At 43.4% G+C, this 27,193-nt stretch overlaps 1 protein-coding gene across 3 annotated transcripts in view; it reads right to left on the minus strand.

Annotated features, from left to right (window-relative positions):
* Positions 1–1,097: 1,097 nt before the first annotated feature.
* mindy3 (MINDY lysine 48 deubiquitinase 3) overlaps positions 1,098–27,193 on the minus strand; it is a 38,868-nt gene continuing 12,772 nt past the window's right edge. For all 3 annotated transcript variants that reach the window (XM_061260736.1, XM_061260754.1, XM_061260746.1), the window contains exons 12-16: positions 14,903–14,975; positions 9,276–9,348; positions 7,361–7,448; positions 5,984–6,055; positions 1,098–3,273 (exon numbers count right to left, since the gene is read on the minus strand). In XM_061260736.1, coding sequence (XP_061116720.1) covers positions 3,124–3,273; positions 5,984–6,055; positions 7,361–7,448; positions 9,276–9,348; positions 14,903–14,975 — 456 coding nt within the window. In that variant the 3' untranslated portion in view covers positions 1,098–3,123. The remainder of the gene's footprint in view (positions 3,274–5,983; positions 6,056–7,360; positions 7,449–9,275; positions 9,349–14,902; positions 14,976–27,193) is intronic.

The following is a 27,193-nucleotide window of genomic DNA, read 5'->3' on the forward strand; positions in this document are numbered from 1 at the left end:
TGCGGCGCAGACGGCAAATGGGCTGGATGTATTATCAGTGGGTTTTGAAATTGAATAGTCAATTGCCTAAAGCCTGGTTTGGAGGCAGACCTTTCATATTCTGCTAGATTACACACAGTCTATGGCAGGGGTGCATGACTCCGGTCCTGGAGGGCCGGTCTTTGGGCTGGTTTTTGTGCCAACCAATTACCTTAATTTATATTTCTGACAGCTCTAGAAATGATGCTTGTTCACTCCTGTACTTGAGCACAATAACATGCTTAGGATACACTTGCAGTCCGCAGTCTGCAGCTATAGCTGGTGCATATACCTGATCAAAACACAAATTAGCTCATTAAATAATTAAGAGCAGAAGTTGGCTCCAAAACAACCAGCAGGGGGCGGAGCAGAGCAGTCATTGCTTTGCAGCTGGTGCAAACAGACTCAATACAGGCCTTGGATTGACCACGATGGTCATGCTTGCAAAATGAGACAATCCAACAGATTAAAATGCCTCCCTCCCTAGACAGGGGATGACCAAGTGTGTACTACCCTGCAGGGCTGCCAGCCGCAGAAGGCATTGACAGTCTGCTTTCGATACCTCATTTTGAGGTGCATCCACAAATAAGAACCCAATGCTTTAGTGCTATGAGCCACCCAAGAAACCCCCATTGTTAGCCGTTAGATCAGGGGTGCACAACAAGGGCCGACCTGTTTCAGGATTTTGTGCCAACTTCTGCTCTTAATTATTTACTTGACACAATTGTATCTTACCTGACATGTGTCTGAGTACCGCCTACAGCGGCAGACTGTAAGTGTATCCTAATGATTTAACTGTGCTCAAGTACAGGGAACCAGGGTAGAGCTGTCAACAAATGAAAAACTAGGCAAGTAGTTGGAACAAAAACCAGTATGCAGACCAGCCATGGAGGACCGGAGTTGCGCACCCCTGCTTTAGATGTTGCATCCCGATGTCAGACCGCCTTAAAGAAATGGCACATTATTATCATTGGGTCAGAATAAACTCCCTGAACTTTTCAGGGGTGACTGGCAGGTTCATCTTGAAAATGAAAATGTCCTGTTAACTAATTTTTAGTGACAAAGTCAATCAAAATACATCAAGAAAAAATGGTTTATTTTGGATACACCAATGGGATAATAAATAATGTATGACGTAGTGTGTCATGACAATGTTGTTTACTTTCTCCATGCAGCAAACAATACAATAAATAGATGTGAACAGTCTAAAGTCATTTGAAAACCAGTGACAGATTTACATTGACTGGTAACAATACTGAATTTTAATTCAACCAAACCGGATTCAGTTTTAATGATCTATGGTATATCACTGAGTTTCCTGCGTGGTTGTTTAAATACCATAGCAACAGGCTTGCCAGGATCCTATTTTCATATTTTTCTCGAATTATTTGGCAAAAATATCAGCCTTTGTTCAACACAGTTTTCATCAATGCTTTTATTTTTTGTGTTGTCACAGAACCAGGTGCCGATGGAAAATATATGCTTGACCACAAGCAACAAAGGAAGCTCAACCTTACAGAAGACGATCTGAACACATTTATAAAATAAAAAAAAACCCGATAATAAACCGCATGTTCACACTGAATTGAAAAAGAAACGGATACCCCATTAATCATTTTAGATTATAGGAACACAAACCTATTTAATCATTTTAAATACACTTTTAACGACACTTTTATTAATCACTGGACCATGAAGCTTGTGGTAAAGGGCCAGAATAAGATGGGATTAAGTTGTTGCAAAAACGGTTCATCATAGCGGTCCAGGCTATGTCCCAACTGTGCTTTTGATAAATTTCCACACGTAGTTTATGCACTGAGCGACGATGGCATAGTGGCACACTGGACAGGGCATGCGGTAACCAAGATAGACTTCTAGTATCGCAAAGCGTATTCACAAACTGCTGGGGATTCGCTTACGAAACTTACCTTGAAGCAAACTCAAGACCTGCATGCCTGGTTCATTCTGATGCATAGATGGTCACATTTAACAGAATATATAAATTGCAAAAGGTATTTTTAAAATTATTTTGTTAAACTGTGCCCCTCTCTTCTGGCAGCTGCGGATAAGGTGGATAAGTGGCAAAACTGTGGCCTGTATCCACTTATGACCCCATTGTACATTCATAAAACGAGCACGAACGGGACACCAGAAAGTTTTAAACTAGATTCTACAATAGTCACTTTAACTTCTATTTCCACTTTGATCGATCCATTTCTCCGTGGAGTTTTTGAAACAACGAGCGATCAACTGCTACGAATCCTGGCAAGCCTCTTCATGAATACACACGGTGTGACATTCCATTTTTTATTAAATATCCTTCAAATCAAACTAAAACACTTGCTGTCAGTGGCAGACCGTTAAATGTCTACACCTGCTGCGGTTCAAATTCTTCAAAAAAATAATTGGTGTAAACCTGCAAGATGCTTTGGTCATGCAATCCCTTAAACAGATGCAAAAACACATTTTCAAACCAATAAACTGTGTTGCACAACTCGATAAATTATCAATCGTTTTTAGTAGGATTGCTTTTTATAATTCGTTCAGTAAACAAAATAATTTTGAAAGACAACAGAAATATCAACAGCAGCAAAGAGAATACATTTGCTGAGCATAAAACAAACCTAAGTGTTAAGTATTTAAGGGTTTAAAATACAACAAGCCCTTTTGGGGGAAAAAAAATAAAGAAATGTAAATTTACAAGCCATCTTAAGTGTGAAAGTCAACATCAACGGTAAAAGAACAGAATGTTGTATATAAACATTTCTCTGTACAGTTCAGGCACTGCAGCAGGCCTCCTAAGCATGGTGAAAAAAGGATCCTGTGTGTAGCCAGGGTTACTAAAACAGGGTTAAGACACAATGTAACGCGTCCACCCTTTCGGGCGAAACCAGATTGAAGCAGCTCCAGGTGTTAACATGTCTAGATCGCTTACAGTTCGGCTCCAATTAAGCCGGCACTTCACAGCCTGCCCGAACTCCCATTTTAATAACCCTGCGCGTAGCATACTGTGGAAAGAGTATAAACTCCTGTAATTGTTCCCGGTAGCGTTGAAGGATAACGGCATTCCTATACATAATACGTGACTCTGCGAGGCGGTCGGTGTTAATTCAGTGAGGGGGAGCGGTCGGTCGTCCACAGCAGCTCCACGTACGGCCATTTTGTCTGAAGACACCGCTTGATCGGCGTGTCGTCTGTGCGTACCATCGGGTCCTCGAAGCCCAGAACGAAAGCCGTCCCTTCCACGTACATCACCTGGTGGTCGGGAGGGAACCACAACACTAAATGGTAAATGGTCAGCTGTACAATTGATCCACTCATACCATGCAAGGCACCAACCAGCTCACCGGGGGTTAAGTTTCTTGCTCAGGGACACATCAACACACCCATGGCGGGATCGAACCGGCAACCCTCCAATAGCCAGATGGCAGCTCTTACCTCCTGAGCCAATGTCGCCCTCTCCGCAATGCGACTGGGATACGACACAAACCTAACATCGAGAGGACGCGCAACATGAGTCCAATTAAGCATGCGGCCTCCGACGATGACATCACCAAAATTATTGTTTTTGTGATTGCTTCCATGTGCAAGGAGTAAGGTTGCTTCCACAGGTCCATATTACCTGCAGTATTTATAGTGAGGCCTTCGAATTCACCACAAATTTGGTGCCCAGGGAAGTTTTAATAGCAGAGGACAGGGCGTATTACAGAAGACACTGAAGCGTGAAGTAAACAGTGCGCCACGTTAGATGAAGTATAGCACTGAGCTTTTTCAGCATCTCATTACACTTTGGTTCATCTGGTTTTTTGTTTTTAAAATGTGAATCTTGTGTGGCTTTTAAGCTTGTTTCCAACAAGCCAAAAGTCCTTACATTTTGAATAACTGGCATTAGGCCAGGATGCCTATTCTTTAATAAACTAGAATTTACTGAAAATGTTAAGGACCACCAGGATGGCATGGGGTGGGAATGTTGTGTACAAGTGAGGGCATCTTCTGTTCCGTCTTTGGGCACAACGTTTCCCTCTAGTGGAAAAGACTGTTGCAATTGCAGTTTTAATTATCCCACATCTTAATGCTTTTGATTGCTTCCTTTCATATTTCATGTTTTTTCTGCCCTTCAACCAGCACTTATGATATCTCGCCATTATGAAGAGATATGCGAATGACAAGCCTTGCTATGAAATGTAAACATTTTCCTTAAGGCATTTAAGCAATCTAACAGTACTGTTCATATATTCACTCATTCTGAGATGTGCCAGAATATTTTCATATTATTTTGAAATGCTCCAATAATCCAATAAAATATCCCCTTTGCTGTACAACATATATGGGAATGTAGTGATAAAACATGGCCCTGTGATATCACACTGCCCGCAGCGTTCTTCTGTCATTCTCATGGTTATCCCAGGAATTAAAGACTGAAATTTGATTTTAAGAGGCACAGACTCAATGGGAGCTGGACAAACCACTGGACAGTCACCGTAACAATGCAAAAAGGCCATTAAGATGGCTGATAGTAAATAGTGCTGGTGGGGAATAGGGCCGGGCGATATAGCCATCGCAGTATAACGATTCATTTTTGTAAGTGCAGTAACAATTCCTTTCTCCATTAGATTTCTTTCAGTCTTTTTTAAAAATTATTTAATCATACCTGACGCGGTAGTACCCCTCCAATTTTCCGAACCAAAGTGAAATATTTCCGGGGGAAAAAAACGTCACGCGTATGAATAGGTAAGTTAACCTACAATGAATAGATAGTGTCCCCAGAAGCATTTCACTGAAGTTTGGACATGTGTTACCATATCAAGTATGATTAAAGATGAAAACCTACTGCCACCTGCTAGACATAGTTCTTATTGCGCTAAAAAAAACCTATTCAATGTACCGCGATAGCTATATCGCCCAGCCCTAGTGGGGAAGAACCTTCAGGTGTCTGATAAGAAAGCTAATTCAATTATCGCCTCACACGCTCAACACAAATAGACGGGTCTTTATTGTGCACTGGTTTTTGTTAAAACTGCAAAGAAAAAAAAGAAAAAAACGTCAACAATCTCTGCTCATGTTTACGCAAAATAAGCTAAATATTTTTACTTGAGAATGGGGAGTTTACATTCACGATTTCACAGCCTCTTGTCACTGGCTGTAAAAAAAACTTCATATTTGGTTTAGTGGTTCATAGACGATAAATCTGTATACCATGCATTACATATTTGTGTAAGTAGACAAAAGCGGATAGTGTTAGAGGAGGAAGACATAAATAACCTGCTTAACAGGAAGGCCAGTCAGTCATAAACATGGGCCCACATGACACAAAGGAGAAGTGAACCATAGTGGAACTTGCTGGATACATCATCCCCCCACACACACAAAAAAGGAAAAAAACTTACAAACAAAAAACCCCAAACCTTGGAAGTCTGGTATCTTATCATAAAGGAAAATGTCTCTGATTGGATTTGTGTAAGTGCATTCTCTCAGAACAAAAAGCAGCCATTTTGGATCCAGCTAATGAGTTCTGCAGGCTAACGAATGGCTCTGCCCGTTTCGGCTGATTAGCTGTGTCTGCCACTGTTCTTGGACTTCCTTTGAGGGGGTCAAAGTTCAGTCGTACAAGGGAAGCTACCCCTGGAAAGCACAATTGTCTCCTAAGCCTGGAATTCCTCACTGTCGTTTGTATATTTACTGATTACTGGAAAAAGGTTTTACTGAAAATGGAAATGCTCTGCAGGACATTTTAAATCAAGATCATCTTGAAAAAAGCATGACAGTATTCAAAATGGCAGCTCTGATGTTCATGCAGTAGATCAACCCTATGTTTCTACACTTGGCAGGGCTTCAACCAAAGCATGTGCTTTTCAAGCAAATTAACGTCCCCAGAATCTTCAAACAATATACAAATAGTCTTAATTGTTCCAGTTTGTTTGCCATAAATGCATACAGAACCAAGTCAATCTTCACTTTACGTTACCTTTTCGTTGTGGTTTGACTGCTTCAGACCATTGTAGTGATACACAGGAAATGAGTCTGGGATGCCAGAGTCCTGCAATTGCAAGGAAACGTATGTCAACATGGCTGCCGTTTCTCAGAGAGATGAGGACTGTTTTTCTTAAGACACCAGACCCTTCTCACGGTACAAGACAAACAGAAAAAATGCCAGAACAGGAGCTGCCAGTGACTGTGGAAGGACAGATCTAATGGCACACTCACCTGAAGCGATCGCAGAGGGCCCCCAAGTGATGGCAGACAGTAAAAAAAGTGCAAAAATACCTCCAGTCTAGCTAGTTTCCAGAGTGGGCACTCACTTTGACTGTGATACGAAAACACAGTAAGGGCTCTGTCATTGCCAATATGTGAAACAGGAGTGTAGGCAGAGCAGAATTGGATTTAGATTGTTTAATTTCACAGTAAATGGAAGACATTCCTCAAGAGAGATGTTCCAGGGCCCAAATCGCTTTAGCACGTTTTCTATAATTCGCTGTGAAGTCATGACAGCGTTCTCCTTCGAAAAATAACGTCTCGAGCTGTGTTAACCCCGCTCCACTCGACTTGCCTCAAATTTGCGTCAATGCTTTCTTTTGTTTTCCCGGCCCTCTGTGCCAAATGTCACATTTATCTGTTTATCTTTAGACTCACAACGATTCGGCGAGGTTTCGGACAGCCGATGAGCTCTTAACGTGACGTTACCCAGGCACACTTCTTTAAAGGAAATGACAGCCCTGATTCATTATTGGGGTTATTTTTTGCTTAAGACTATACCATCAGCTGAACCCTATCCACTGCTGTTCGGCGCAGATGTTTCTCGCAGCAGTGAGGAGTGTAACGGGGTGAAAGGGGATCAGGGGAGGGGGGGTGCCCCCACCACGGGAACGCAAGCTCGTCTGACAGTCGCGCGCCCAGCTTGCTCCCGGTGATACCAGCGTCTTGGAGCCCTGCCAGCTTCGTGAGTTTGATATGTTTTTGCGGAATTCCCGTCGAATTTAGGCCGCCTCGATGGAGCTTCGCTCCGAGCGGACCGACCGCGTCACATGCAGAAACCAACATGTTGCGGCGGGATCGGAAAACCTCACATCTGGATTTCGCAGAACTTCGCTGGATGTCCTGGTCATATCGTATTTCCCCTAGAACCTGTAAAACTCGGTTGGGTCTGCACAGTCCCAGGCATCAGGAGGAGGTGAGAAGGCCATACAGAATCGGCCATTTTCTGGCAAACGGCACAGCTGTAAAGATTTTGTGGATCTGCGTGGACTATAGTTCAGTGCGGGAAGGTGAAGCTGAAGTCTGTATGAAAATGGCAAACTGCCACCCCCTCCCCCCCCCAAAAAAAACAAAAAGAAAATTCCATTACCTGATCAGGAAAAAATTCCAGTAGAAAGGGTCCTAGCAATACGATGCCAAGCCCTTCAGGATCTAATTTGTTCTTCATCAGGTTTACACTGAAACACACATAGAAACTGCATCTGTAAGAAAGTACAAAGGTGCTTTCTCACACACTTTGTAATTACGTATGTCGACACAGGCACGTGATTTATTGGAACTTGTGAGGAACGGTGGGGAATAGCATGTACGGATGCTAAATATAACAGTCTAAATAAATTCCTAGAAGCCTGAACATAGCTGGAACCTAGAACATTATTGTTTTGCAGCAGTGCCACAGATAAAATGTAGAGATTTCCTTTTAAAGACAAATATTCTGGCAAAATCAAAGCTTAGCTATTTGCTTTATCCCAAACACAGCCAGAAACAGATATTGGCAGTAATAAGATGACTGTGATTTACAAAGATAAGTATAATAGTGAGTTATAAAAGAGTTTCTTTAAACCACATTAAACATATTTGAAAATGTCCAAAGCACTGATTGTATGGAACACTTCAACCCAACCCTTTCAGTGAATACTGGAATCACAGCTAAAAATAAAATTAAGACTTGGGGCACTAAATTGACATCAACATCAAATCTAAAACCAAGCTTAAAAGGAAGGCATAGGTTTCAAACAGACTGTAGAAGAGAATGCTGTGCTATAAACACGGCTGAATACAGGTGTCAGAAACATTTTGGCTTGCATTTGCACGTGACGTTGAAGGGCAAGAACGGCATCTGCTGAACGAATTGAGATGCTCTCGTCGGAACAGGCCGGCTTCACCGGGCGACATAAAAAACAGCCCTGTTTGATGGCGCTCTTAAAGCTTTTCCCGGCTTCCCAGCATCCATGAGCTTCACAGTTGTGTGGAGCTGGTGAAACCCCAGCGTGAGGCTGGACTACTTCTGAGAGCTGAACTGCAGACCTGCAAAGCCTCAGCAATCGCTTCCTGACACGTGCAGGTGTTCAGCAACCCTTTCAGGGCCCCACACGCAAAACTGGTCACATTCTCCGTGCGCTGCAGCATCATGGTCCTACTGCGGTATACTGACCCATTTACTTCATTACCTGCTGCATAGTTTAAAAAAATTCTGCGGAAATTTAAAAAGCAAATTGCTGCAGCTATGTGGTTAGTAACCCGTCACATAATAACAATGCATCAGGGCTGTATCTGGCTGAATTTGCTAATGTCTATTACGCATTGCCAATGGCTATAATACATTGTTCTACTTCGGAAAGTTGAGAGAGGTTATTCGAGTGGTTGCTTTAAATCTCTTGGCTGGTGAACGGTAGCTTTGACTCTTCACACAGATCGTGGTGACGTTGACAACATGGGCAGCAGTGTTGGCTTTCTGTTAGCAACATAATTACTTTGGTTGGAAAGCGCCATCGGAATTCAGTGAACACAATGCCACGTCAGAGCACTGTGTCCGGATAAAAGCGGCCCCAGTAAACACCAACTTATATCAAAGACTGACACAGACGGTTATGTGAAACTCCCATTCATTGTTCCCCCATCAAGAAATTATGCGTTGAACCGGAAATCCATATATGGTCAACGGTTTTGCCCGGGGTTACATCAGAATTCCAGGGCCTATTATTGTCGGTTCTCATTGCATTGTATACACGGTCCTCAAGGGAATCTGGTCGACCCAGTGATTGGCAGTTTGTCCTGCCTCATGCGGCGTGGTGAAAACCCAAGCCGTAAACACACATCACGGGCTGAGTGGTGTCCCTACAGCCCTGCAACATCGGGGGGGGATGGGCGGATGGGACGAGACAGACACTTCTAAAGACTCGTGTGTGTGGAGAGGGTGCCTGTAAGAGCAGATGCGCTGGAGACGTGAACGGTATGCGCTAGCCTTGGATCGGGCTCGCCCCAGCCCTGCCAGAACCACTTACTATTCGGGCTCCGAGACGAGATCCAGGGCCTTCATCACGTCCTCCAGTAGTGTGTCGGGTATGAAGCCATTATCTGCAGGGGAAGAGGGACAGAGACAGACGGAGAAGTGCTTTAAAAACAGTGGAGAGCTGAGATGGGGAAGCCAGGAGCTGCCTGATAAACTCACGTGAGAATGGACTGACCTCAGCGTCAAAAAAGATGAATGGTGGTCAGAAGAGTTAAAATCTGAGTATCAAAATGAATTCATACAACAGGAATCTTCACCTTATCCTGACTAATCTAAGACTAACCTCAAGAATGAGAAGAGCTGGAGCAAAAAAAAAAAAAAAAAAAAAAAAAAACAGTGATTCAGGCTTTGACATATTTAATGAACAGAAATTGAGGGTTCAATGTCTGTGAAGCCTTCCTCAATGTCAGCAAAGCTCTGCGTTTTCCTTTCCTGACTCCATATCTCTACGTTTTTCCAGTTCAGTTTACCTGGGCAAAAACAGCTGGAGCCAGAACCTTCGAGCTACAAACAAAACCTTTCTTTTTTTCCAGTACAAACACATTATGCTTGAATATGAGAGCCGAGTCAAATCAGTCTTACAAAGAACTCCCAACCTTCAGGTTATTTATTATATTTGACTATTATACTGGCATTTTTAATGATTCATTATATTTCCACATTTTTGGTCAGATATTTTACATGATAGTAATGACTTTTTGCAGTTATACTGATACACAACATAATTGCACCATACGAGAGGATTATTAAGGAAATGTCTTGATTATCAATCCTTGCAATTCTACACAATAGTGTAGAGCCATGTACGATACAATGGTCAGGTCAAGTGCTCTATAGCAATCAGGGACAACAGGACTACCCATGTATGTAACATGGACCTAATTTCAATTCAGTGAAAACGCATCCCGCAGCTGGCAGATCAAGCAGCATATCTGGGCATACAGTATAAACTGAACCTTATATTTAATACCTTATATTTACCTTTCAACTCTGATAAACTTTCGAACTGCCCACTACCAAGCATACTCGTGGGAACAGACATGCAATGAAAAAGTCTGTGTATTGATGCTTCCAAATATTAAAGCTCAAGGTTTTAATAATGGTTATTATGAATATAATTTAAATGGAGAAATGAGCTAGGACGTCCAAAACGAATAGTCTGGGAACCTGGAACCGCCAAGTTAACAGCACAGCTATGGGCAGGCTCAGGTGCTGTAGGCGGATGTCCATCCCAGAGCTTCTGCTTCAAGATGAAGAGTTCCATGTGTTCCCAAATGACGTCCAAGCATTAACTCGTCTCTGCCCATCTCACAACCAAAGAACACAGTCACTGGATGTGGTGCTACATCACAAATGCGGATCAGTACAGAAGTAGTAGACTAATTTAAAAATGTTACATTTATAAAGTAGACAGTGGACAGGCCCACCCTCCATTAATAGGTTTGCTGTATTCAGACAGATGGAAAGCACAGATATCAGAAGGAGAAGAGACAACAGCTGAGAAGGTGCCACGGCGAGGAACAAACCCCGAATACGTATGCAGCTTGACAGTCCATTGTCCTATAGACTCAATTTTAGATTATTAACGGATAAGAGACATGAGCTCCTACGGCCTAACCCCTAGCGGTCTGTAATAGCCCAACAGGCAAATTCGAACGACTCGGTAAAATTACCCTGTGTTATCTTTTCCCTCCAGTGACATCAGGTACATAAATAATCATGCCCACTTTATCCAGGAAGCCCCCGGTGAGATTTCCCACGAATCCAGGAAGAAACGGGTTATCGGGACAGTCCGTCGCATGGAGGGGGCCAACCAAGTGGACCAAAAAGAAAAAAAAACAAAAACGGGGATGTTCCAAAAGAGACTATCCTTTCCACTAATCCAAGAAAAATAACCGCGGAAGAGAACGGAAACTGGCCGGAGGGAGCGTGGGTCAGGATTGGAGGGGGGAGAGTGAGAGGGGGAGGGAGGGTTGGACGGGCGAAGGTAAAGGAGGGCTACTCGTTCTGGTTTCCGTGGAAGGTCTTGCATTTGTTTGGCAGGGGCTTTAATTGGGACCCCGCTCCTCCAGCGAGGAATGGTGGTCGGCTCTGTTTACATATTTGGTGTTGAGGCAGACGAGATGGCTTTCAGCTGGAGCCCGAAGGGCCTGCCTGCAGCAGGGAAATCAATCAGCCTTTCCGGGTCTTTCCTTCTCAGAAACACACAAGACATAACAGAGACTAGTACTGATTGGGAGCCAGTTGGACTCAGTTTAACCCTGCAACTAACTAACCACAGTGTAGTTTCTGAAGGCCCAGGAATTGCATGGTTTGTATGTGGCATCCAACTGGGGGAGACCCTGCGAACTCAGCTGTGCCTGCATCCTGACTGGTTGTTCGGCAGGCGTTTGCATGCTGTTTTCCCTGCTAACACACGTGCGTGCACATACGCACACATACACAGAGATTCTGTGGGACAGTCCCTCAGGAGTGATCACAGCCCTCTGGTCAGGGAAGTGAAGACCGAGGTCTGAGGTCTCACTGCTTGTAGAACAATTGTGCAGACAGTCAGATTTGGCTTTTCAATCAATTGTTTTTTCCAATAATGCATTCCTGTCAAATTACAGACAGATCTGAAATCTTCATAGAGCACATCAGCTGCATTCAGTACCAGAGGAGTTCAGAGGTCGTCGAAGGAGAGATACGTGTACTTTAACCACTTCCGGCACTTTCCACATTATGTTCAACCAGCTTTACCCCAATATTTTGATCTGCTTCCAATGTGGAATTCCCATTTGTAGTCAAATCAGCCAATGTAGAAACCTTGGGCGGTTTTCGAGAACACATTGCTTAGTTCACCTAAAAGCTAGATAATATCTTGCATCGTATCAAACCAGGTCTTGAAAACCCCCAGAGTTTCTGACTCCACTACTTGACCTGGCAAGGTACTCCGCACAGGGACCTCTGTCTGTGTGAAAATGTGTGCGGAATAATAGATCCATTGCTCCTTTCCATTTATGCCCCCACGTTTTAACTGTAGACAGAATTGTTTTTATTTTTATTTTATTAAAGAGTTTTGGGGAATGTCGATGATTGGTTATAACTTTTGGAAAGTCAGCCGTAAGCACACTCTCTCTTCTAAAAGCGCACACAGACAGCCGCAATACATCTGACCTACACGCCCAGATGTTGCACAGGAACCAATGAGATACTCTCTAAATGGGCAAACCCAACCTTCTGGTCCTCTTGGTCCGCTCAATAGCAGCAGGCAAGATCAACGGAGCGCAGAAAAGCATCAGAATCCAAGACAACTACGTGATAGCTCCAGGTCTGAGTCTGAGACGGACGCGGTCATGATCCGAAAGCAGACCGAGGTGGGAGGGAGTGCATCCCTGCCCTGGATCCCAGTGGATTAGGAGGCTGAGCCACCGTCAGCCCCCTGCACTTTCCTCCGGTCAAACGTGGAATAATGGAAACCAGTCACGGAGCGCAGACACACATGCAAAGTGCCATACTGTTTTCATAAACGCACAAAGCACAAGAATGTTGTTTACGGCATTAGAGAAGATTACACTTTCAGAACATCCTGTCTAAAGAAACAAAAAAAAAAAAAACCCACACAAACAAAAAAAGTGACGATTCTGCCATTCTTACTTTGAATTTAAGGACGTGGCCAAAGAAGTGATGGTGGGCGGGGGGCTTGTGTGCCACCCAGGGTGTTTCTGGCGATGATTGCGATGTTTACGATCAACATGATGACTAAACTGTTTGGGGACCAATATTCGTAAGCCTCTAACAGGCATGGTTTTATATTCCACAACGTATAATGGTCACGTGCTTCATGAGTCATGTAACCGTGTCTTTGGCTTGCTTTCTGGTGCAAAGAGAAACCAGAGGGAAGCAATTAAAAAACAGCTGTGTCTTTGAGGCTCCGAGCCCAGCACATAAAACCGGGGCTAAAACTGCCCGGGCTCTGACGGTGTAAAAGTCTGCAGAATCCATCTCTTCATTAGTTCAGGTTCTTAAAGCAAGACACAAAGAACATGACAGCCAAAGGTCTCGGGCCACACCGTGTGTTAATAACCCACCGCCTCCTTCAGAGCCCTGTGTTACAGAATCAGGCACATATGGTTTCTTAAGACTTCCTGCCGTGTAGTCGCACTCAAAATCACGTCTGAAATGGCCGACAGGAAAAATGTTGGGAAATGAACCCAAACCTCTCAGAAAACAAAGAGAAGCGGCCCTCTATAAACCGCTCCTTATTGTGCTTGGAGCAGGCGCTAAGAGAGGGCATTAGGAGGCGGAAGAGCAGCTCCTCCTTAATAAGCGCAACACAAATAAAGCGCAGGAGCTGCGGTTTCCTGCCTGGTCAGCACTGGGCTAGACCCATTAGCGTAGCGCCCAGTCGCTCTGTAGCCCTCCGGAAGCGGCCACAGACCCTTCGGTTAAAGATTAAATGAAGGGGGTCAGTTGATTCGCAGAGACCCGAGTGAACCGTGGTTTAATCCTCCCTCTCCGGGTGACTCTCGCAGGGGCAGTCGGCTGCACGTCTCCCAGCCCCTCTCCAGAAAAACACGGGTATCACTTCCGCTCTCACGGGGGGCTCGGAATGTAACCGCCGGCAGCCCAGCCTCTACAAAGAGCGGGGCACGCGACCGTAACTACGACCAGGTCCAAACAGGAAGGAACACGCCTCCGTCCCATTACAGGGGACCGTGTTGACTCAACGTCTAACTCTTGTCTGCATTCCATGCGGCGACGTCAGCGTCTATCTGCGCTGGATTCGGCGGTTCACATTCCTGCCCCGTTCAAACCCTTTCGCCGCTGGACGGGAGAGAAAATTTGACCAAGGCCAACCATGCTGAGCAAGTCAACTTCAACCGCCACTACCTGGAACCAGTAAATATAAAAGTGGAAAGTATAATAGATGATGTAATGACATAATGCGTTCTCTAAATGTTTATCGGCCTGTGGGCTTGCAGCCCTGTTGGCACAAGGAAGGTCAACATTGGTAGCGTGCTACTTCACGCTGAGCCATTTTAGGACATTTTTTCCAACTTACCCAGACTTCATTTTTATGCATTCATGTTAGCATAACCCGTTAGATTAGCATAAAGACTTGAAGCCTATAGGAGTCAGTAGCCTACCTCCTTAAAAGTGAAGAAATACACCTTACAGCAACTCCGAAGCAGTCTTATTTACATGAGGTATCGTGTTTGAAGTACACATGCTGGAAAAAATGGTAAAAGACGGGAGATGTTGTTTTCGGATTGCTGGTGGTCTATCCCTGTAGAAATCTCTAAACATGCTAAATACCACTCAACCAGCGGGAGATGGAATGATATAGGTGCAGCGGATAGTTCCAACTTCTCCGAAAACAATGTCTCCTGTTCTTTTTTCTTGCATTTCCAATACACGATACCTTGTGTAAATAAGACGCCTTTGGAGTTGCTATGAGGTGTATTTCTTTACTTAGAAGGAGGTAGGCTACTGACTCCTATAGGCTGCAAGTCTTTATGCTAAGCAAACATGTTATTTCCCTAAACGTTGGGGTTTTCTTTAAGGCAGACCAGATCACAGTAATGTGGGTGTAATGGTAAAAGGCAACTGCACAGAAAGCCCTGCAGGTGGACCTACCTTCCGGGTCAAAGGTCTGGAAGACTCTCCGGGCCTGCTCAGATGGAGACTCTGGGGCAACCAGGGCCATTTCCTGCAACACAGAGACAAATAAATTAATGGCATACTATGCAGAAATTTTACCTTGAAAATATTATAAACTAACCATGCTCATATCGATGATGCACTGGCAATCTGGGGCTTTGCACACATTTGGGGTGACGTTGGCTCAGGCGGTAAGAGGAGTCACCTGGCAGTCAGAGAGCTGCCAGTTTGATCCTGCCCTGGGTATGTCAAAGTGTCTCTCAGCAAGACAACTAACCCCCAATTGCTCTTGATGAGCTGGTTGGTGCCTTGCATGGCACCCAATCCCTTTTGGTCTGTGAATGTGTGTTTGTGAATGGGTGGATGAGAAGCATCAATTGCACAGTGCTTTGGATACAAGCGCTATATAAATGCAGTGCCCCTCTGGGTGCATTTCTTCTAAGATGTGTTCAGGATGTTTCTGGGCACGATGCTCTTTTCTGTGTGGGGAGCCGTGGGTGTTGCTACAAAGACTGTGGGGTGGGATCAGGTTTACGTGGCGCATTTGCACCTAGCTAACTACTGCAATGGCTGAAGCAGAAGTACAGCAAAGTGAGACATTGGAATCGTTTTTCCTTGATGGCGACACCTAGTGAAAAACAGATTTACAATAAAGGCAATATTAAAAAACGGATATAAAATATAAAAACAGAGGGAGTGGGCAGGATTGAGAACAGAGACTTCTTTAATTGTAAACACAGGACCACTGCAAGGCTAAAAATCTGGCATAGTATGTCTTTAAAAAGACAGAATCCAATATACGTCATAAAATCTCAGAGTGGCAGCCTACTTTCCTCAAACATTTCCTGCAGCAAACTACTTCTGTAGAAGTTCTAAGAAAGTGCCAGAATTTTTGGTTTTGCAGACTCGGGAGGGATCAAAGATGGAGCACATTAAATGAATGGCATGACAAAGTTCCCATTGGGAATGGTTGTAGAGTGACGTATAATGAAGGAAAAGCCCCATTATATTGAGCTACTCCTCACACCACAGCATAATGTTACAATCTTTCAAGCTACTCCGTCGAAAAATGTTAACCCAAACATGCAATTCTCATTTCAGCAATCAGCCTTTTGAAAATGGCAGTCCTTAGTGCAAACACTGGATAATAACATTGAACTGCTATTGCAGTAAATTACAGTTATTAAGCTAAACCTTTTATCCAAAGCGACTTACAGTTGATTAGACTAAGCTGGGGACAATACCCCCAGAGCATTGTGGGGTTAAGGCCCAAGGGCCCAACAGCTGCACAGACCTTATTGTGGCTACACCAGTGCTTAGACCACCAACCTTCTGGGTCCCAGGCATGCACCTTAGCTACTAGGCTTAAATCAGTGTCGTATTTCATATTTCTAGCTTCATATTTCTTTCAAGCTTCATCCACAATTTGCATTCTAGGCTACACTTGAGACGATATGTCTTAAAATAAAAAATGACATTGATGACGCAATTCTTAAGTATACTGCTGGTGGAATTTTTCATTTCCCTAAGGGGCAATCAATAACAGCCATTCGACCCAATATTTTTTGTCTATCTTTAGGGGAACAAGGGGGGGGGGGGGGTTGTAACACCTTGCCAGAAATAATGAATTGCTTTCCAAATTAGAGATAGCATAACCAATACGCAAGTGTGATTTGAATTTATAGCAACATGAAATTATTATTAGTTTCATCATAAGATAATCAGGGTACTATAAAAAAAGACTTGGGAACGTAGAATTGCAGTACAGTATATCTTTTTTAGGGGTCTTGCTGCAAAGTATCAAAGTATAGCGTGTCTACAAAAACACAAGCCCCAGCATAATCTGAATAAGGGCCAATCGCCTGTTATTAGCCGATGAAAAGATAAGCAGGTCGCAAAGCCGTGTGTTTTGTTTTCACTCTAAACTCGCTCCTAATCAAGTGCTGTCAGACGTCCATACAAATCAAAACACAGCGTGATTTATGGTAAGCAAATAAAACCGGTGTGTATTTGGGGCTGTTTTGAACAACAGCAAAACATGTTCTTGTGGGTTCCCAGTTGCTGGCGGGGGAAGCGAAAATGAGGTTTGACAGATTTCATCTCAGTTTGAGCGTGTGAAGGCGAGCAGCACCGAGAAACATTCCAACATGTTCGATGGAATAAGACCCTCAAACTGAAGTTTTGGACAGGAAGAACCACCGTCCGGTGCCCTGAACCACCGGACGGTGGGGAAAGGAGTCTTTGGCAGTTTCTCAAGAACGTGCAGATCTAATGTTCTGCATTTTATCATGAACAAAAGATAATTTAAAGATCAGGGTCATCTAATGACACACAACTATTTTTGGAGAAAGTATTGCCCAGGGAAGGCACCTGGGCAAATGTGCACAGCACTAACAACTTTGCCTTGCTTGGCCGTCCTGGTGCATCTGCCTCAAGGGCATCATCAAGTATCTGGTCTTATTCAAGAAAGAATCAAGTCAAGATACAGTCAAATAATTGAAATGATTCAAAGATATCCTTTTGCAGAACAATCATAAGTGGCCTTTGAAACGTTAAACGCAGGATTTACTCACTGATCTTACTGCTAAAATGATTTACAACTCCACTGAAAAATTACTGAGCCTATTATTGGCTACAATACAGATCCATATACAGTCTCATAAATAATGCAAAACATGTAATTAAAGGAGCACAATAAGCAATAAAAAAGGTCATTTCTACACAAGAATGGAGTGAAACTTTTCTTTAATCATTAATTAATAGGGGGTAGGAGTAGAAAGTCGGGGGATTGAATGGAAACTACTCATTGAAATCAGTATTGCAGATGTTGACATAACCGAATGCAACTCACTGAAGTGTTCACCTTCGCTTAAGCTGAACTGTATTCAATTAAAAATCCTTGTTTTCTCGGAACAATGCAAGCAGAGCCCCGGGCCTACATCGGTCACATGTAGCTCGGCTCCGCTCAACTTGAACTGTGGACATCAAAAATAACTGGCCCGTCTAACAATGTTTACCAGAGCTGGTTCTTACACAAACAAAACAGTCTCATTGAAAATAAACTGCGAATGTATCCTCTCAGCATGGATATATTAAAATGCCAGGCTTTCTTCCTAGAATTTCATAATACAAAGAGATATTGGAGTCTTCTCCAGCTTCAGAAAGAAAAGGGTAGAGAGCACACAGCTGCCGGTGGGTCAATGAGCTAGAGAACGTTCTCCAAGACTTTGAGAACAAATGCTCTGAGTATTTGGAGTTTAGAGCAAAAATAATATACTTCTTCCCAAGTCCAGCTGCAGAGAAGGATCCTCTTGTTCATGGCTCAAATGAATTGTTAGTTTTAACATTACTCAAATAGTTCATAATATATGCATTCAGAGGGGGAAACATTTGTACCTTTTTATGGTTTCACGGATGAAGAAATATCGATAGGGTTTCACTCACAGACATATGCATATATACACATTTTTGAGTAAACTTTGGCATGACACATTTTGGCATTACGGGCTTTGGTTAGCTTTAGCATGGACTGGGGTTGAGAGGTCTTACAGGAACTGAGTGGTACGTAAATCAAACAGAACAGGTAACAAGACCGAAGACAAACAATCTCTCCTAACTTTATAGACGATTCATGGAAACATTCCTTGAAGTTTACGACACAAAATTACCGGCTTTCAGATTGAGACTTCCTGCAGGGCACAGAAACACATTTTGGCTAATTACCTGGGTATACCTAATGCCCGCATGCATATACACATGTTGGTGCTGGTAAAAGTAAGGGCTGTGCACATGCGAGAGCCATCTATATCAAAGCGGATTGGAAGAGATGCCGGTTTGAATGGGATTCGGGGCTGACAGCCAAAGGAGTAGGTTTAGTGGAATGACATCCCACAATATTTCCAATATTTTTCTCACTGTTGTTCTTCCATTGACAAGTCAAAACTTGAGTGTGTGAAGTCTTAATTTAAGGACAAATGCCTACATTCAGGTATTTGTCATCAGGATGCACCTTCAACACAGAGTTTTTTGACACAATCAAGCACTAGAAAAAGTCAGAACATTGTTTGCTGGGAAGCAGTCTGGGCAGACTGTATGCTGCCCAGACCTCGGTTAAATACATTTGATGTCATATAATTACTCTGACATACTTCTAAACAAGTGTTTGTTGGATGTGATTTAAACAAAATATATCATGGGCACTACAGGGTAATCATGTCGTGGTGAGGGAAAAGCATTCGAAGACATTTTCAATGTTTATGAGAAAACATACATATTCCATATTCCAAAAGCATAGAAATCGTTTTTGGTCAGATCATCACAAGTTCCCAGACGGCCACAACAAACCACAAAAGGCGCCGTTATCTTGCATGCTCCAGCCACAGCCACAGTGAGGGCAGGCCGGGGCTTCTTCTGTATTATTCGTCTGGGCTGCGGGGGAAGTGCCAGCCAGAGAAAAGTGGAGGAATGTCAGATAAAGGCTTGGGATGCAGCCCAGCTCTGAGAGCGAGCAGGGCCCAGATAGAGGAGGCGGTAACACGGTATCCAGCCACAACACAAAGGATGTCAGGGTCAAGCACAGTTCTGTCTGTGGAAGAGCTTGTGAAGGAAAACACCTGGAAATCCCCTACACCAGCACTTTCTGACTGCGTTAGCTACCGGGTCGTCTGTTCAAAGAAATTATCTTTGCGATTGCGATGCATCATATTCTATGCACTGCAGTGATGCGATTTCAGCAGGAGCCGATTCAAGTACTGCCAAGATACTGCAAAGATAATAATAACAGAGAAACAATGTTTTGCAACCGACGGTGAGGACAAACAAGTGTTCAACATGTAATAAGCATGGTTGAAAACCGGCTGAACAAAGAAGCAACCAAAGCTCTGCCTGAAGAGAATGAATTCAAGTGTAGATTTGAGTTTAAAAATGGCTTTGCTTAGCACACACGACAGACAAGAAATGACACATCTTATCACAGGGGAGTAAATTATAAGCATGGTTTCCTTCATCTTGCCTTTAAGTAAAGACCTGGTACAACAATTAAGCTGTGTTTCGGAAGAAAAAAGCCATGTCCGAAGGCAAGAGAAGCCTTGTTATGGAAACAGAACAACAGTCTGCGGGGGGGGGGGTCATTCAGTGCATCTTTGTTTATTACCCTTGTCCCACTTCTGTTTGCTTTCACAGGAGAAGTCAAACACATTTCCAAAACAAAAGGAGGCCTACGATTATTTCTTCTATGGTTGACACACATGCATGCATTGTTGAATTTTCTAGTCCTATATGAGTCTTTAAAGGCCAACAAATAACATGAAAAATCGGCCCAAGTTACGAATTTAGGGAGCTTTTGGAGCACCTTTTTTGCGTTTACAATTTAGAATTGAAAAAACTCCAGTAAGTAATATACAGTACTTCTAAATATACTTCCCCTTAATAAGAACAAAGTACAAGAATAGGCACAATCTCTAACATTGTGAGGTGCAATGGTAAATGTGTTCTCCTCAGTCAATTTTAATTTATTAATTTAAAAAACTAATTTACAAGCAGTTCCAAGTCTACTGTAACAAGTAAGACAAATTTACTTGATGTGAGCAAACTACTTGAACATACACTTCCCCAGGGATGCTTTTCTGAGACTTTTTTCGTGAAAATTTACAAAGCAATTACAAGCTCATCTGAGATATTACGTTACATGACAATCGCTAAACACTATGAATCATTTTCCAGAAAAATGTAATTGGTGTCCTATATAAGGTCTTTTTCCAAAACGGCAGAGGAATTTATACTTCTTCACAGCTTGTTCAGATTTAGCAACACAGAACCTGGCTTTCATTACATCCACTGGAACAGACACAATGAGAACTACCAGTCACCGTACAAGGAAGTTTAAAACACCGGCCCCAAAATCGAGAAAGCACCAGGACGGCCAATTTTCTATGACCGCTCGTGTAAAACATTCAACAAATGTAGCACGCCGTGTTCCGTTAGTCAGGCTACCGGCTCCGCACCTGCCAACAACCAGAGAACCAGAACAAGCCATTCCACCACTCAAACGCTGTACGTCCACAACGGTCCCTCACAATCAAGTCATTTCAAGGACATGTGAGGGCACAAATACTAAAGCAGGAAATGAAGCTCCATCTCTCCAACAAATAGGCAACAATATGAAAGTTATGCCAAATACCTTTGTGCTTATTCAGAGAATGAGTAATACTTGGACAGCGAGAATAAAATCAAGCAAAATGTCAGAAGAATGTTAGAAGCTTAAAAGGCACGGTTAGTTGCAGATTTATAGTTTTCAAGGCGGGTTTAGACATCGGCCTGCAGGATCGAAATGTTGGGGAATATCTGGGAAAGAAAAGGTGCAGAGGGAGATATGAGCCCAGGGGTTACTCAGTGGCGTGTAAAGAGAAGCTTGCAGCAGTTAGCCTTCAAAGGCTATGTGCTGTTAAACAGAGAATAACCACCACCGTTCCACCTGCACTCTCCTGACCTCTGACGTGCTCTCCCATCTCAACCTCAGGAAAGGCCTTGATGTCCATCTCACGCGATCAGGTAAACACATGCAGCCCCACTCATAGCACCGAGGGTGACATCACCACAGGAGGACTTTTATTGGCTGGAGCTACAGCAGACAAGCCTGAGTGTCATTTGGCCAAACATTTAAGCTTTCATTTACCTACATTTTTATTTCAGAGGAGAGATATTAGGACAGCGCTACTCAACTCCATGTCCTACGGGCCACAGTTTCAGGTGAAGTAATCAGTCAAATCAGGTGGTGTAGCGCACGGTAGGAGCAAATGCCTGCCGACACTGTGGCCCACAGGACGAGGAGTTGAGTGGTGCCGTGTTAGGATGACATTTTTGTTTATCATTACCTTTTTCTCCAACTGCAAACATTGGACAAGGAAGCCTAAGCATAACATAGAACAGTGAAAAGTTTGACAGATTTGACAGAAGTATCGATGTTTTATAGGAGAAACCACTGTACTAGTTTTTGGACTAAAACCATTAACTTGAGATAGAAATACATGTAATTATTCCTCTTGCGGTTTTAATTACTTGTACTCGCTTCAGACAGTAGAGACGCCGACCACAGGTGGCCCATTCTGAAAGTTTGGAGGGGTAAATTTGCATGGGATTTAAAGGTCCCATATTGTGGAAAATGATATTTTCCTTGCTATGTAGATTACAAAGGTGTTGAAGGTGCTATAAAAAAATGTGCAAGTTCCAAGAAAGAAAATGTGAATTTAAACGAGCGGTTTGGAGTTCCGTGAAAACATCACTCAGATATGCTCATTTGCTTCAGCACGGCCCCCGTGTAGCCAGAACAAATTCAAGCACTCGGCACAGACAGCGTTCAGTTCATTGGAGATAGCCAGCCAAACAGAACAGAGGTTTACTGATATAAATGAGCCTTAAAGTCACAGCCACAATAACCTGTTCTTGGTAAAGCTCATTAGAGGCGCTGATGAATGGACATGTAAAACTGGAGACAGTATTTGGTTCTTAAAACCACACAAACATCTTGTTATGGATATCAGGACCTAAAATAGAACACTGGAAAGGTGGACAATGCGGTACCTTTCAGCACCATGTATCCTGAGGTGGTCACTCAGCGGAATGTGTGGATTAGGCCTACGGACACCGCACACTGGCCTCTTCAAGCCTGAGCAAATCCAAACAATTTGTAGATGGTGATCTCTGAGAATTATATCTGCCCACCAGATGAATCATCCTGAAACCTGGTATCATTATTGTCTCAGGGACACACAACCCCCGCTTCTACTTGACTGACTCCATGTCAGTTTATCGTTCTGCTTTATCCGCGCAATTGGGGCTAATCCTTTTTTGTGCAGAAACATTATAGCTGGTCTTAAGTACCGATGAGTAACCCGATAGAAGGCCACAGTTCATTTGCTGGAAACAAACACTTCAATGTCAGCGACATCTCACAATGTCCTTTGTTAATGAAGCTAGACGTGACAATGTACAGACAGGGAAACCGAAGAGGCATTGTTTTCTTTTAAGAGAGATGTGTGCGATACAACCATGAGATACAAGGGTTAAGGGGAAGAGAGCCGTGTTGCGACATTACCGAGACAAAGGAGTGCGGCAAGCTCCTGGGATATAAAATGGCCATGCCACCCCTCCACCACGAACAATCTGTCAGGCATCACGGTGAAGGTTCAGGCAAGGAGGCTCCTAGCTGTGCAGCCTAAAACAGGGACGTCCAATCTTATCCAAAAAGGACATGGGTGAAGGTTTTTATTTTAGCCCAGTACAGGGCATCTGATGCAACTAATTGTCTAATAATGGTCTTCAATCAAGATCTTGGTATCTAGAATCAGGTGTCTGAGTGCTGTGCTAAAGCAAAAACCTGCAACCACACCGGCCATTTAAAAAAAAAAGATTGGACACCCCTTGTCTGAAATGAGCTCACAGCATCTGACTTGTTCAGAAGACTTTTTCATAATGGAAGGAATTTAAGAAATTAAGGTCTGGCCAACAGACGTCGGACCAGATGTGGGGAGGTCAAAATTATAACACCATCTTCTCCTCCTTCCTCGTCTTTTTAAAAACGCAAAGGTCAAGTCTGACAATAAGGAAGAAAGAAGAAGAAAAAAAACTGTTAATGGATATTACTTTACACTCCGGTTCCAGCCCAGTGCAGCCCATTTGCCATAGTTTATCTGCACTCTGCTGACTCACATCAATGTCAACTATAGAGCTTTCGCCAACGCATTGTGCCAGTTTTCCCCCTTCTTCTGTGCACCTTGAAATCTAAACCGCCGGCACAGATTAAATCTATCCATACGATATTAATTCCCGATTCTGGACACTTTATATTATCGGTGAGAGGGAGGGAGTTGACAGCACTCCCAATGTCGCAGACAGAAGAGTGCGAGCGAGCCAAAGCGCCACAAAGAGAAGCCAGACCTCCGCCGTGAACTTCAGAGACACAGGAAGCCTCCAGCTACCCTCCTTGTAAATCACCGGACCGTGAATGCTGCTCGAACATGAAAAGGTCCCCGGGAGCGACAGACGTTTTCCCCATCAGTGACCGTGCCCCCCCCCTCCCCCCTCCCCCCGGACACTCCCTGCGAGGGTCCCCAGTGAGAAAAAAAAAAGAACAAGATAAACTCCCGCAGCCCCGAGAGGTGGAGAGGCAGGGATGCGAAGCTCATCATTTCCATGGCTTCAAAAATGCCGCACGGAGGGACCGGGGTCTTGGAGGCGAGGGACGGGCCCGGTTTCGGCCAGCCGGCCGGGAGGAAACCCGACTCGGAGCCCTGGGGTCTCGTCTTCGCCGACGACGCATCCATCCCCGTCCCGTTTGTGCCCCAGCCGTCACACCGCCTCTTAAGTTCTTGTGCAAACAACGGCCCGCTGGCCACCCCAACATGATATTCCATTACCGCCCATTGTCCGGGTCTATGGTTACCGTTCTGTTAAGAGGATGTAAAGTGACTATCTATTACCTGCTCCCCTCCAGGGGAGTGTCCCTAATCGCTTCTGAGGATGCGTTCTTATTGAGCTTTGTGAAATCAAATCAGAGGCACCAAAGAGCGAATCGTATCAAAAGTACGGTAAAGTTAACAGTGCAGTAGGAACACGTCCGCAGAGATACTCGGCACCTCTTTCACGGCGGACAATTTGTCGGGCAAGCGTGCCAGCTAAACGGAGTGCTCTCTGCCCTTTTGTCGGGTCGGTTTACAATTACGAGGTGCGAATCGGTGCCGATGTGAACGGGGCTGAAATTACAGCTCGAATCAATCGATGCACCGAACTGAAAACGCAGGCTATCCGCTGACTTTCAGACAAAAGGACCAAAGGACTTGGTTTACAGAACAGCAAGATCCTGGCCAAAACTCTGCCACTATTCTCAAGGCATTTGCTTTCACATCCCATACAAGGAGCTAACCAGGCAGGTAGAGAGCCTTAGACATTTAAACTAAATATAGCTTGCCTGATGCAAGCAAATATATCCAGCTGCTGTAGAAATGTATAGCCATGTCTCCCATGTTTGTGTTTTACCTTTTGTGAGCAACAAGCCACTCTTCAGCTATATGTTAGACAGCATGCACTGTGCCTTGAACAATGAGTTAAAATACACAATACAAAATGCATATGGGACCATGTGTTCGGCTTCCCTCTAAAATCAAATCTTTGAAAACCGCCAACCCCACCCTGAAATTAATTGAAATTTTGTTTTGTTCAAATCGTCTCAGTTGGTAAAGCAACCAACTCAGTTGGTAGAGCAACTCCAAAGGCTCAGTTGGTAAAGCAACTCCAAAGGAATTACTCATACAATATGTACAGGATGAGTCAAAGACAAAGCATACACGAGTTGGACAAGTACTGTAAGAGGCAACTAGAAAGGTATTTTGACTTAAGTACTGAATGATCAATTGCTACTAGCACTAATTGCACTGAAAGAGGAAAAGTTGCACATAAACTGAGTGTATACATGAACTACTAATGCCTGCTGTGTGCAGCAGCAAGACGGACAGAAACAAGAGAAATAGAGAGACAAGAGAATATACAGAGAAAATACAAAATATGGATATTAATACAATATGGACAAATAAAGTTGGTACTGCTTGAAAAAGGAACGACTCATCTTAGATATGTGCTGCTATGTGCAGCCAGGCAGGAAGAAAAGGTAAAGGGTATGCTCGGCAAAGCAACAACAAAACCGAACCAAGGTATTCTGTAGCTGGCCCACTGTGAAATACACAACTCAATAGACTCAAACTCTAATGTTTGGTTCATTTTGTTCTCATGTACCAAGACATTTCATTAATTCATGAGCTGGTTATTATTGAGTAATATATATAAATTGAGTAAATTAAATCATAGCATGCTTGCTAGTTAGTCTGATTTGCTAAAATAGTAAAATTGTGCCGACATAAAACCTTTTACCAGAAACAAAATGGTTATCTTTTCAATCTACATTGTGATGATATCTCCCCTGAACAATATCTGGATTACCTACCAGAAGGTACTGCAATATACATGAAACTAGCTAGGCCTATATCGTTTTATCTATGACAAACATTTACCATCATCTGCCTCATGGCCAGATTTGTTTACTAATGGTAATGTGCATGGATGCTCAAGATATCATAGCAAAGGATGGGAGTAAAGAGTCACACCTGAAAGGCGATGCAAGCACTGAAACAAGTGAAACTCTCTTCTGTATTTTCTCACTATGCAATCTTTGCTTCGTTAGCACGTCAAAGGACATATACCAGAGTCTACCATTAACATATAGCCAGTTTCCAGCCATTCCGCACAAAAACCCTGGCTATTAGAAGCATTTTACAGAAATACACCATTAGTGATTTCAGGTCCGAGGCTGACAAACATGTCCTCGATTTCACCACAGTATTTGCATGGCCCGAGGGCACGACACTTGACACCTCAGACGGGAAAATGGTGATTATAGAGGACTGAAAAATGTTAAGCAACACATTAAATCCCTGTAGTTATAATATACTAAAGACAATCTTATTCCATTCCGTTTCAGTAAATCAGATTTAAAAAAGAGCCACATGTCGGATGAAAGAGATACATCTCTTTTTCCCAGGGAACACAAAGGTCAATGATTGTAGTTTTGGAGTCTTGGTGTCTTAAAAAGGGCAGAGATCGAGACAGAAACTAGGTTTACTTTGCGGGGCTGGGTTAACAGCTAAAGCAATCTCCAGCAGGAAAAGCTGAACCAGATGGGAGGCTGGCGGATCAGTTTTCCAAAAGGAAATAATTTTGTTGTTCACCTGAGGGCATGCACAATGAAATTTTCATCAAAAAACCACAAATATTAACCTTAATCAGTCTCATATTTTTAAAGCTATGAAGAATGTGTTGGGGTTATTAGGTAGAGGAGTTTGTGTTATTGAAGAAGGCATCCCCCGATACGTCTGAATTTGGGGGTTGCCATTAAGACCCCAGCAATTTCTTGTTGTTTTGAGGAGCGCGCTGTCTGATGACACACACTGCTATAAGGGCAGGGAACATATGAAGAACAGTGCAGCACTGCCGGACATGTCATCTGCATGAAGACCCTTATGTGAAAGAGGACAAAATGTGCCACTTTGAACGTTTGGTATTCAGATAAACAAAAATGGATGTAGTCAATCAAAAATGTTGGTAACCTTTGAAACAATTAAGGTATCGCACCTTGTATGTCCCATTTCACATTTAACAGCTCATGCATTAGTAAAATAGGTATTGAGAAACTGAATTCTAAAACTAAACAGTTTTATGCGT

The sequence above is a fragment of the Conger conger genome, chromosome 1, assembly GCF_963514075.1.
Source record: "Conger conger chromosome 1, fConCon1.1, whole genome shotgun sequence".
Taxonomy (NCBI): domain Eukaryota; kingdom Metazoa; phylum Chordata; class Actinopteri; order Anguilliformes; family Congridae; genus Conger; species Conger conger.